Consider the following 12,479-nt stretch of genomic DNA (forward strand, 5'->3'; position numbering starts at 1 on the left):
GGTGGCACCTTCCCTCACAGTGTCCCTAAGTGGGTGGCACCTTCCCTCACAGTGTCCCTAAGTGGGTGGCACCTTCCCTCTCAGTGGCACTAAGTGGGTGGCACCTTCCCTCACAGTGTCCCTAAGTGGGTGGCACCTTCCCTCTCAGTGGCACTAAGTGGGTGGCACCTTCCCTCACAGTGGCACTAAGTGGGTGCCACTGTGTAACGAAAGAACAAAATGCTAGTTGGCAGCAAATTGTGTTGTTAAGGCCATCCAGCGGGAGTGACTTAAGAGAGAATGACAATTACTGAGACATTGAAATATGTAACCAAGTATCTACAGACACACATTCACATATACATACCACTTGGGGAAAATATACATATTACTTGGGAAAGTTATCCTTATTACTTGCCTATACATACCATCTTGAAAGACAGCGTAGACACTCCTCATGTTAAGGCAAAGACGACGCTTGTCTCTCAAAGAACTCTGTTTGGGGTCTCAAGTGTCACAATTGTCACGTTAGCGTTGGTTGGAGGTCACGTTTCTGTTAACGATGTCTTCCGATGTCTTGTTGCACGTTGAGCGGAAGTGACCGTGGAAGAGTGTAAAGAGGCGAGTCAAAGTTCTGTACCACCGGCAGTCAACACTACCACATTCACGGCCAGTGTCAGAGGGCCATGTAGCCTTCTGTGCTCCCTCTTGGCTCTTAATGCGGGGTTGTAAATCCCTAGTCGGTCATCAGGGCGACAAGTGATTTCTCAAGACTTGACAACTTCTCCCGCCTTCCCCATCAACGCTGAAGTCGCTGAGGCAGACTGAGCATTAACTAAAGTAACACTTGGAAATAATTAACTGAGGCCAGCAAACACAACCAAAATTGCAAAAATTTGACAAGAAATTTACTGTAGAGGCCAAGTGACCCTGACCTTCAACAGCTTACTGTAGATGTAGAGGTTAAGTGACCCTGACCTTCAACAGCTTGTTGTAGATGTAGAGGTTAAGTGACCCTGACCTTCAACAGCTTGTTGTAGATATAGAGGTTAAGTGACCCTGACCTTCAACAGCTTACTGTAGATGTAGAGGTTAAGTGACCCTGACCTTCAACAGCTTACTGTAGATGTAGAGGTTAAGTGACCCTGACCTTCAACAGCTTACTGTAGATGTAGAGGCCAAGTGACCCTGACCTTCAACAGCTTACTGTAGATGTAGAGGCCAAGTGACCCTGACCTTCAACAGCTTACTGTAGATGTAGAGGTTAAGTGACCCTGACCTTCAACAGCTTACTGTAGATGCAGCTGAAGGACTCTTAACTAACCAACACAGGAGAAGGATGCTGTGGGAGATTACTAACGACAAGGGAGTAACAGCGTCAACATAACAAAGGTGGCCAACAGCCAACCAGAACTGAATGCTCACCCAAACATATAATTGACTTTCCCAGCCATTCATTCCAATACCAAAGGCACAAGATTGACACATACACAGTTACATTTATTAGGCACGAAAGCAAATATCAGAAATAAAGGCACATGTATGCGGGGGGGGGGGGAGTGATAGATATGTTGGGGGCGTGATAGATATGTTGGGGAGTGACACATGTAAGAGAATGATAGACAAGTTTGGGAGAATGATAGATATTTAAAGGGAAGTGATACATATATTGGGTTGGGAGATTGGGTACTTTCCAATATACAGTAATCACGAGGTCAAGAGAATGGGGACCTTCCGTTATGACGTCATCAAGGTATAACAAACAGGGACCTTCCGTTATGACGTCATCAAGGTATAACAAACAGGGACCTTCCGTTATGACGTCATCAAGGTATAACAAACAGGGACCTTCCGTTATGACGTCATCAAGGTATAACAAACAGGGACCTTCCGTTATGACGTCATCAAGGTATAACAAACAGGGACCTTCCGTTATGACGTCATCAAGGTATAACAAACAGGGACCTTCCGTTATGACGTCATCAAGGTATAACAAACAGGGACCTTCCGTTATGACGTCATCAAGGTATAACAAACAGGGACCTTCCGTTATGACGTCATCAAGGTATAACAAACAGGGACCTTCCGTTATGACGTCATCAAGGTATAACAAACAGAGACCTTCCGTTATGACGTCATCAAGGTATAACAAACAGGGACCTTCCGTTATGACGTCATCAAGGTATAACAAACAGGGACCTTCCGTTATGACGTCATCAAGGTATAACAAACAGGGACCTTCCGTTATGACGTCATCAAGGTATAACAAACAGGGACCTTCCGTTATGACGTCATCAAGGTAAAACAAACAGGGACCTTCCGTTATGACGTCATCAAGGTATAACAAACAGGGACCTTCCGTTATGACGTCATCAAGGTATAACAAACAGAGACCTTCCGTTATGACGTCATCAAGGTATAACAAACAGGGACCTTCCGTTATGACGTCATCAATATAACAAACGGGAGCTTCCGTTATGACGTCATCAATATAACAAACAGGGACCTTCCGTTATGACGTCATCAATATAACAAACGGGAGCTTCCCGTTATAACTGCGACAATCATCTAGAAGTCAAGGCCGAAGTCTTCTAGTGGACCTTGACAGCCATCACAGCAGGAGACGAACACAGATCAAAGTCTTTGTCAGACGTGAGAGTGTGGCCACAGCCGTGAGACCAGACGCGTGAGTGGCCACAGCCGTGAGACCAGACGTGTGAGTGTGGCCACAGCCGTGAGACCAGACGTGTGAGTGTGGCCACAGCCGTGAGGCCAGACGCGTGAGTGCGGCCACAGCCGTGAGACCAGACGCGTGAGTGTGGCCACAGCCCTGAGACCAGACGTGTGAGTGCGGCCACAGCCGTGAGACCAGACGTGTGAGTGTGGCCACAGCCGTGAGACCAGACGTGTGAGTGTGGCCACAGCCGTGAGACCAGACGTGTGAGTGTGGCCACAGCCGTGAGACCAGACGCGTGAGTGCGGCCACAGCCGTGAGACCAGACGTGTGAGTGTGGCCACAGCCGTGAGACCAGACGCGTGAGTGCGGCCACAGCCGTGAGACCAGACGTGTGAGTGTGGCCACAGCCGTGAGACCAGACGCTTGAGTGCGGCCACAGCCGTGAGACCAGACGCGTGAGTGCGGCTACAGCCGTGAGACCAGACGTGTGAGTGTGGCCACAGCCGTGAGACCAGACGTGTGAGTGTGGCCACAGCCGTGAGACCAGACGTGTGAGTGTGGCCACAGCCGTGAGACCAGACGCGTGAGTGTGGCCACAGCCGTGAGACCAGACGCGTGAATGTGGCCACAGCCGTGAGACCAGACGCGTGAGTGTGGCCACAGCCGTGAGACCAGACGCGTGAGTGTGGCCACAGCCGTGAGACCAGACGTGTGAGTGTGGCCACAACCGTGAGACCAGACGCGTGAGTGTGGCCACAGCCGTGAGACCAGACGCGTGAGTGTGGCCACAGCCGTGAGACCAGACGTGTGAGTGTGACCACAGCCGTGAGACCAGACGTGTTAGTGTGGCCACAGGCGTGAGACCAGACGTGTGAGTGTGGCCACAGCCGTGAGACCAGACGTGTGAGTGTGGCCACAGCCGTGAGACCAGACGTGTGAGTGTGGCCACAGCCGTGAGACCAGACGTGTGAGTGTGGCCACAGCCGTGAGACCAGACGTGTGAGTGTGGCCACAGCCGTGAGACCAGACGCGTGAGTGTGGCCACAGCCGTGAGACCAGACGTGTGAGTGTGGCCACAGCCGTGAGACCAGACGTGTGAGTGTGGCCACAGCCGTGAGACCAGACGTGTGAGTGTGGCCACAGCCGTGAGACCAGACGTGTGAGTGTGGCCACAGCCGTGAGACCAGACGCGTGAGTGTGGCCACAGCCGTGAGACCAGACGCGTGAATGTGGCCACAGCCGTGAGACCAGACGCGTGAGTGTGGCCACAGCCGTGAGACCAGACGTGTGAGTGTGGCCACAGCCGTGAGACCAGACGTGAGTGTGGCCACAGCCGTGAGACCAGACGCGTGAGTGTGGCCACAGCCGTGAGACCAGACGCGTGAGTGTGGCCACAGCCGTGAGACCAGACGTGTGAGTGTGGCCACAGCCGTGAGACCAGACGTGAGTGTGGCCACAGCCGTGAGACCAGACGCGTGAGTGTGGCCACAACCGTGAGACCAGACGCGTGAGTGTGGCCACAGCCGTGAGACCAGACGTGTGAGTGTGGCCACAGCCGTGAGACCAGACGCGTGAGTGTGGCCACAGCCGTGAGACCAGACGTGTGAGTGTGGCCACAGCCGTGAGACCAGACGCGTGAGTGTGGCCACAGCCGTGAGACCAGACGTGTGAGTGTGGCCACAGCCGTGAGACCAGACGCGTGAATGTGGCCACAGCCGTGAGACCAGACGCGTGAGTGTGGCCACAGCCGTGAGACCAGACGTGTGAGTGTGGCCACAGCCGTGAGACCAGACGTGTGAGTGTGGCCACAGCCGTGAGACCAGACGTGTGAGTGTGGCCACAGCCGTGAGACCAGACGCGTGAGTGTGGCCACAGCCGTGAGACCAGATGCGTGAGTGTGGCCACAGCCGTGAGACCAGACGTGTGAGTGTGGCCACAGCCGTGAGACCAGACGCGTGAGTGTGGCCACAGCCGTGAGATCAGACGCGTGAGTGGGGCCACAGCCGTGAGACCAGACGCGTGAGTGTGGCCACAGCCGTGAGACCAGACGCGTGAGTGTGGCCACAGCCGTGAGACCAGACGCGTGAGTGTGGCCACAGCCGTGAGACCAGACGCGTGAGTGCGGCCACAGAGAGACACAGAACGCTCCGGCCACAGCTGTGAGGTCTGCCTATATTACCAGGGACGAGCCACACTATTGATTTCCGTTAGCTGGCCGGGACCAAGACCAACATCGCAACAACGCCGCCAAGATCCAGACGGAGCGGACCTTACCTCCGGCAGGAAGCACCAGCAGGAGACCAGTTAGGCTCAGGCAGCCTGGTCCTCCCAGGAGACCAGATAGACTCATACAGCCTGGTCCTCCCAGGAGACCAGTTAGACTCAGGCAGCCTGGTCCTCCCAGGAGACCAGTTAGACTCAGGCAGCCTGGTCCTCCCAAGAGACCAGTTAGACTCAGGCAGCCTGGTCCTCCCAGGAGACCAGTTAGACTCAGGCAGCCTGGTCCTCCCAAGAGACCAGTTAGACTCAGGCAGCCTGGTCCTCCCAGGAGACCAGTTAGACTCAGGCAGCCTGGTCCTCCCAGGAGACCAGTTAGACTCAGGCAGCCTGGTCCTCCCAGGAGACCAGTTAGACTCTGGCAGCCTGGTCCTCCCAGGAGACCAGTTAGACTGGCAGCCTGGTCCTCCCAGGAGACCAGTTAGACTCAGGCAGCCTGGTCCTCACAGGAGACCAGTTAGACTCAGGCAGCCTGGTCCTCACAGGAGACCAGTTAGACTCAGGCAGCCTGGTCCTTACAGGAGACCAGTTAGACTCGGGCAGCCTGGTCCTCACAGGAGACCAGTTAGACTCAGGCAGCCTGGTCCTCACAGGAGACCAGTTAGACTCAGGCAGCCTGGTCCTTACAGGAGACCAGTTAGACTCAGGCAGCCTGGTCCTCCCAGGAGACCAGTTAGACTCAGGCAGCCTGGTCCTCACAGGAGACCAGATAGACTCAGGCAGCCTGGTCCTCCCAGGAGACCAGTTAGACTCAGGCAGCCTGGTCCTCACAGGAGACCAGTTAGACTCAGGCAGCCTGGTCCTCCCAGGAGACCAGTTAGTCTCAGGCAGCCTGGTCCTCACAGGAGACCAGTTAGACTCATGCAGCATGGTCCTCCCAGGAGACCAGTTAGTCTCAGGCAGCCTGGTCCTCACAGGAGACCAGTTAGACTCAGGGAGCCTGGTCCTCCCAGGAGACCAGATAGATTCATGCAGCCTGGTCCTCCCAGGAGACCAGTTAGACTCTGGCAGCCTGGTCCTCCCAGGAGACCAGTTAGACTCAGGCAGCCTGGTCCTCCCAGGAGACCAGTTAGACTCAGGCAGCCTGGTCCTCCCAGGAGACCAGTTAGACTCAGGCAGCCTGGTCCTCCCAGGAGACCAGTTAGACTCAGGCAGCCTGGTCCTCCCAGGAGACCAGTTAGACTCAGGCAGCCTGGTCCTCCCAGGAGACCAGTTAGACTCAGGCAGCCTGGTCCTCCCAGGAGACCAGTTAGACTCAGGCAGCCTGGTCCTCCCAGGAGACCAGTTAGACTCAGGCAGCCTGGTCCTCCCAGGAGACCAGTTAGACTCAGGCAGCCTGGTCCTCCCAGGAGACCAGTTGGACTCTGGCAGCCTGGTCCTCCCAGGAGACCAGTTAGACTGGCAGCCTTGGCCTCCCAGGAGACCAGTTAGACTCAGGCAGCCTGGTCCTCACAGGAGACCAGTTAGACTCAGGCAGCCTGGTCCTCACAGGAGACCAGTTAGACTCAGGCAGCCTGGTCCTTACAGGAGACCAGTTAGACTCATGCAACCTGGTCCTCACAGGAGACCAGTTAGACTCAGGCAGCCTGGTCCTCCCAGGAGACCAGTTAGACTCAGGCAGCCTGGTCCTCACAGGAGACCATTTAGACTGGCAGCCTGGTCCTCCCAGGAGACCAGTTAGACTCAGCCTGGTCCTCCCAGGGACCAGTTAGACTCAGGCAGCCTGGTCCTCCCAGGAGACCAGTTAGACTCAGGCAGCCTGGTCCTCCCAGGATACCAGTTAGACTCAGGCAGCCTGGTCCTCCCAGGAGACCAGTTAGACTCAGGCAGCCTGGTCCTCCCAGGAGACCAGTTAGACTGGCAGCCTGGTCCTCCCAGGAGACCAGTTAGACTGGCAGCCTGGTCCTCCGTGTCGTCCCATTCATTATTAACAACTACGTAACTGGCCCTTGGTGCAGTAACCTCGTAGTCGACACTATGACCAAGAACAAGGCTAATTCGACGCCGGATCAACATTGGACTGTCTCAGTACAGGCTAGTGTGATGATCCACTACATTATGTTCTCTCGCTGGCTGGGGTCTGAGAGCAGCATACTCTCACGCTGGCTGGGATCTGAGAGCAGCATACTCTCACGCTGGCTGGGGTCTGAGAGCAGCATACTCTCACGCTGGCTGGGGTCTGAGAGCAGCATACTCTCACGCTGGCTGGGGTCTGAGAGCAGCATACTCTCACGCTGGCTGGGGTCTGAGAGCAGCATACTCTCACGCTGGCTGGGATCTGAGAGCAGCATACTCTCACGCTGGCTGGGATCTGAGAGCAGCATACTCTCACGCTGGCTGGGATCTGAGAGCAGCATACTCTCACGCTGGCTGGGGTCTGAGAGCAGCATACTCTCACGCTGGCTGGGATCTGAGAGCAGCATACTCTCACGCTGGCTGGGATCTGAGAGCAGCATACTCTCACGCTGGCTGGAGTCTTAGAGCAACATACCTCATACTTCACCCCACACCACATACTCGAGACAAGGGTATGTCCGTCACCACCCAAGTGATGTATAGCCTTTTGTGTGCATAGATATGATGCCACACATGCAGCATTGTATGCCTTAAGATGAAGCACAAGTCTCTCAAGTTCAGGACGAATTTGAGAGAGAGTTCTGGAGGAAAGGACACAGGTCCTGATTGGCGGGGAAGAAGCGACCAGGGGGACAGATTCACGAAGCAGTTGCGCAATCACTTACGAACCTGTACATCTTTTCTCTGTCTTTGGCGGCTTTGTTTACAATTATTAAACAGTTAATGAGCTGCGAAGCACCAGGAGGCTGTTTATAACAATAACAACAGTTGATTGGCAAGTTTTCATGCTTGTAAACTGTTTAATAAATGTAAACAAAGCCGTCAAAGATTGAGGAAAGATGTACACGTTCGTAAGTGCTTGCGTAACTGCTTCGTGAATCTGGCCCCTGTACTTGCGTAACTGCTTCGTGAATCTGGCTCCAGGACGAGGGGAAAGCTCCATGAACCATAACAAACCAATAGACGACAAAACCTTCAGAGTGGTGAGGCATCACACTAGGTTATTTGTTCTGACGTTTCAGGGACCAAGAGCTGTAGTTTCATCCCATCAAACACAGATAGGTGTGTACATTCCATAGTATTTAGCGTACATTCATACATACACTCTCATTTACACCATCACACATTTCAAACTGCTACATATACACACACATATATATAAATACATTCACACTAAACACACAGAAACATTTACACACTAAACACACACAGAAATACACAAACACATTAAACACTCGCAAAGAAGCTTTAACATAGGCACACACACAACACACACACACACACAACACACACACACACACAACACGCACACACACAACACACACACACACACAACACGCACACACACACAACACGCACACACACACACACACACACACACACACACACACACGCACACACACACACACACACACACACACACACACACACACACACACACACACACACACACACACACACACACACACACACACACACACACACACACACACACACACACACACACACACAGGAGGATGAATCAAAGTGGCAGACTGTAATCCTATTCTCGCCAATAAAAGAACTGAAGCAGATGAACCAAATCCATTTACCCAAAATCCTGGACTGAATATCTGTCCCTCCTTCACACGCCCGCAGCTGAAGACAACTGACGTGACTGTCAGTACCGTCTAATGAATCTGTAGCTCCCGTAGATCAGCCATACAGACGTGGCCATTGAGCCCCGTAGATCAGCCATACAGACGTGGCCGTTGAGCCCCGTAGATCAGCCATACAGACGTGACCATAGAGCCCCGTACATCAGCCATACAGACGTGACCATAGAGCCCCGTACATCAGCCATACAGACGTGACCATACAGACCCGTAGATCAGCCATACAGACGTGGCCATTGAGCCCCGTAGATCAGCCATACAGACGTGGCCATTGAGCCCTGTAGATCAGCCATACAGACGTGGCCATTGAGCCCTGTAGATCAGCCATACAGACGTGACCATACAGCCCTGTAGATCAGCCATACAGACGTGGCCATTGAGCCCCTTAGATCAGCCATACAGACGTGGCCATTGAGCCCCGTAGATCAGCCATACAGACGTGGCCATTGAGCCCTGTAGATCAGCCATACAGACGTGGCCATTGAGCCCCGTAGATCAGCCATACAGACGTGGCCATTGAGCCCTGTAGATCAGCCATACAGACGTGACCATACAGCCCCGTAGATCAGCCATACAGACGTGGCCATTGAGCCCTGTAGATCAGCCATACAGACGTGGCCATTGAGCCCCGTAGATCAGCCATACAGACGTGACCATAGAGCCCTGTAGATCAGCCATACAGACGTGACCATTGAGCCCTGTAGATCAGCCATACAGACGTGACCATTGAGCCCTGTAGATCAGCCATACAGACGTGGCCATTGAGCCCCGTAGATCAGCCATACAGACGTGGCCATTGAGCCCTGTAGATCAGCCATACAGACGTGGCCATTGAGCCCCGTAGATCAGCCATACAGACGTGGCCATTGAGCCCTGTAGATCAGCCATACAGACGTGGCCATACAGCCCCGTAGATCAGCCACACAGACGTGGCCATTGAGCCCCGTAGATCAGCCATACAGACGTGACCATTGACCCCGTAGATCAGCCATACAGACGTGACCATTGAGCCCTGTAGATCAGCCATACAGACGTGGCCATACAGCCCCGTACATCAGCCATACAGACGTGGCCATTGAGCCCTGTAGATCAGCCATACAGACGTGGCCATTGAGCCCTGTAAATCAGCCATACAGACGTGGCCATTGAGCCCTGTAGATCAGCCATACAGACGTGGCCATTGAGCCCCGTAGATCAGCCATACAGACGTGACCATTGAGCCCCGTAGATCAGCCATACAGACGTGGCCATTGAGCCCCGTAGATCAGCCATACAGACGTGACCATTGAGCCCCGTAGATCAGCCATACAGACGTGACCATTGAGCCCCGTAGATCAGCCATACAGACGTGGTCATTGAGCCCTGTAGATCAGCCATACAGACGTGGCCATTGAGCCCTGAAGATCAGCCATACAGACGTGGCCATTGAGCCCCGTAGATCAGCCATACAGACGTGACCATTGAGCCCCGTAGATCAGCCATACAGACGTGACCATTGAGCCCCGTAGATCAGCCATACAGACGTGACCATTGAGCCCCGTAGATCAGCCATACAGACGTGGCCATTGAGCCCTGTAGATCAGCCATACAGACGTGGCCATTGAGCCCCGTAGATCAGCCATACAGACGTGACCATTGAGCCCCGTAGATCAGCCATACAGACGTGACCATTGAGCCCCGTAGATCAGCCATACAGACGTGACCATTGAGCCCCGTAGATCAGCCATTCAGACGTGACCATTGAGCCCCGTAGATCAGCCATACAGACGTGACCATTGAGCCCCGTAGATCAGCCATACAGACGTGACCATTGAGCCCCGTAGATCAGCCATACAGACGTGACCATTGAGCCCCGTAGATCAGCCATACAGACGTGACCATTGAGCCCCGTAGATCAGCCATACAGACGTGACCATAGAGCCCCGTAGATCAGCCATACAGACGTGACCATTGAGCCCCGTAGATCAGCCATACAGACGTGGCCATTGAGCCCTGTAGATCAGCCATACAGACGTGACCATTGAGCCCCGTAGATCAGCCATACAGACGTGACAATAGAGCCCCGTAGATCAGCCATACAGACGTGACCATTGAGCCCCGTAGATCAGCCATACAGACGTGACCATTGAGCCCCGTAGATCAGCCATACAGACGTGACCATAGAGCCCCGTAGATCAGCCATACAGACGTGACCATAGAGCCCCGTAGATCAGCCATACAGACGTGACCATTGAGCCTCGTGGACTGGTACGTCTGCTATACAGATATATTCTCACCGAGCTCAACAGGATTCTGTGACTCCCGCTTGATTCTCAACTTTGTAATGGAGTTAGAATTCCTATGCAACTATGGGGGCCTGACGGCTGAGTCGACAGCGCTCGGGATTCGTAGTCTTAAGGTTCCGGGTTCCATCCCCGGCGGAGGCGGAAACAAATGGGTAGAGTTTCTCTCACCTTGATGCTCCTCTTCACGTAGCAGTAAATAGGTACCTGGAGTTATATAGCTGCTTCCTGAGGATATGTAACAAAAAGGAGGTCTGGTCGAGGACCGGGCCGCGGGGACGCTAAGCCCCGATATCATCTCAAGATAGATGCTGCTTACAAGCTTCCCGCTTGCTGCCTACAATATCCTTGTTCCATTCACCTGGGGCTCTAGCAGACTCGAACAGCGGAACCCACGTGTGTGTGAGGCTGAAACCTTATCGACCGAGCTATTGACTAGCCTTGACCAGAAAAGTTTTTATCTTATTCGCACGTAGGGTCCGGGGTTCGAGCCTCCAAGAGAATGGAATATTTATTTCCACGGAAGTGTGGCTGACAATTTCCTTCCTTGCCTTGTGGTGTCGGAGGAGAAGCGACTCGTCTTCCGTCTGTCCTGAGAAGACGTGACACATCCCACTGTCACGGCTCCTGTCACGGCATCGCCCTTTGGTTCCTGCTCTCGTCCATAACAAGCTCATTACGTTATCGTCAAGCTGTGATAGAGGGAACAGGCAGTTAAGTGCCTGTCACTGGCCGGCTAATGGGCTGTCCGGGTTATTTGACGTCATCTTGAGAGCATCAGTGCGATGTCAAGTGACGGGCGGGGGGGGGGGGGCGGTGGAGGAATATTATGCCAGAGCCGCTAATGGAAGGAATAAATATTAGTTGTTTGTGTCGTAAATCCGGCGAGACTTGTGGTAATGCAGTCACTAACGGAGCATTAAGGAGCACGGCAACAATCACTAACGGAGCATTAAGGAACACGGCAACAATGACTAGCGGAGCATTACGGAACACGGTAACAATCGCTAACGTAGCATTAAGGAACACGGCAACAATCACTAACGGACCATTAAGGAGCACGGCAACAATCACTAACGGACCATTAAGGAGCACGGCAACAATCACTAACGGAACATTACGGAACACGTCACCGTGAGACGTGTGGGGACTCAGTTTAAGCGCATTTAGCGAGGTGTGAAATATAAGCCGTTAACATTATAATATTAGACGCATAAAACAACTGTGTAATATTTATCATGATAACTTAACATTAACCATGTATTGCAATGTTTATGTGTAAGCGCGTGAGCGTGAGCGCTCTCGTTAAACATAACAAACATTGGAAGATTTGAGAAGTAAAGGTGGAAAGTGCTTCGTTCCCTGAGACAGAGAAGGAGATTGGCCAGGAGACCCATCTCCATCTCCCAGTCAGAAGGAGACCAATGGTCTTGGGTCTCCCCTACCAACTGCCCTGATTCCAGAAAGTTTAGTTCACTCCGCACGACTGTAGGGTGGGAAACACAGGTGCTGAACGATAGAAGCTGAAAGGGT

At 53.3% G+C, this 12,479-nt stretch overlaps 1 protein-coding gene across 1 annotated transcript; it reads right to left on the minus strand.

Annotated features, from left to right (window-relative positions):
• Positions 1 to 6,984: 6,984 nt before the first annotated feature.
• LOC138353834 (uncharacterized) lies at positions 6,985 to 7,389 on the minus strand. The gene has a single exon (XM_069307251.1). The coding sequence runs from the start codon at positions 7,387 to 7,389 to the stop codon at positions 6,985 to 6,987; it is 405 nt and encodes a 134-aa protein (XP_069163352.1).
• Between the last annotated feature and the right edge of the window lie 5,090 nt (positions 7,390 to 12,479).

This window comes from Procambarus clarkii, chromosome 60 (genome assembly GCF_040958095.1).
Source record: "Procambarus clarkii isolate CNS0578487 chromosome 60, FALCON_Pclarkii_2.0, whole genome shotgun sequence".
Lineage (NCBI taxonomy): Eukaryota > Metazoa > Arthropoda > Malacostraca > Decapoda > Cambaridae > Procambarus > Procambarus clarkii.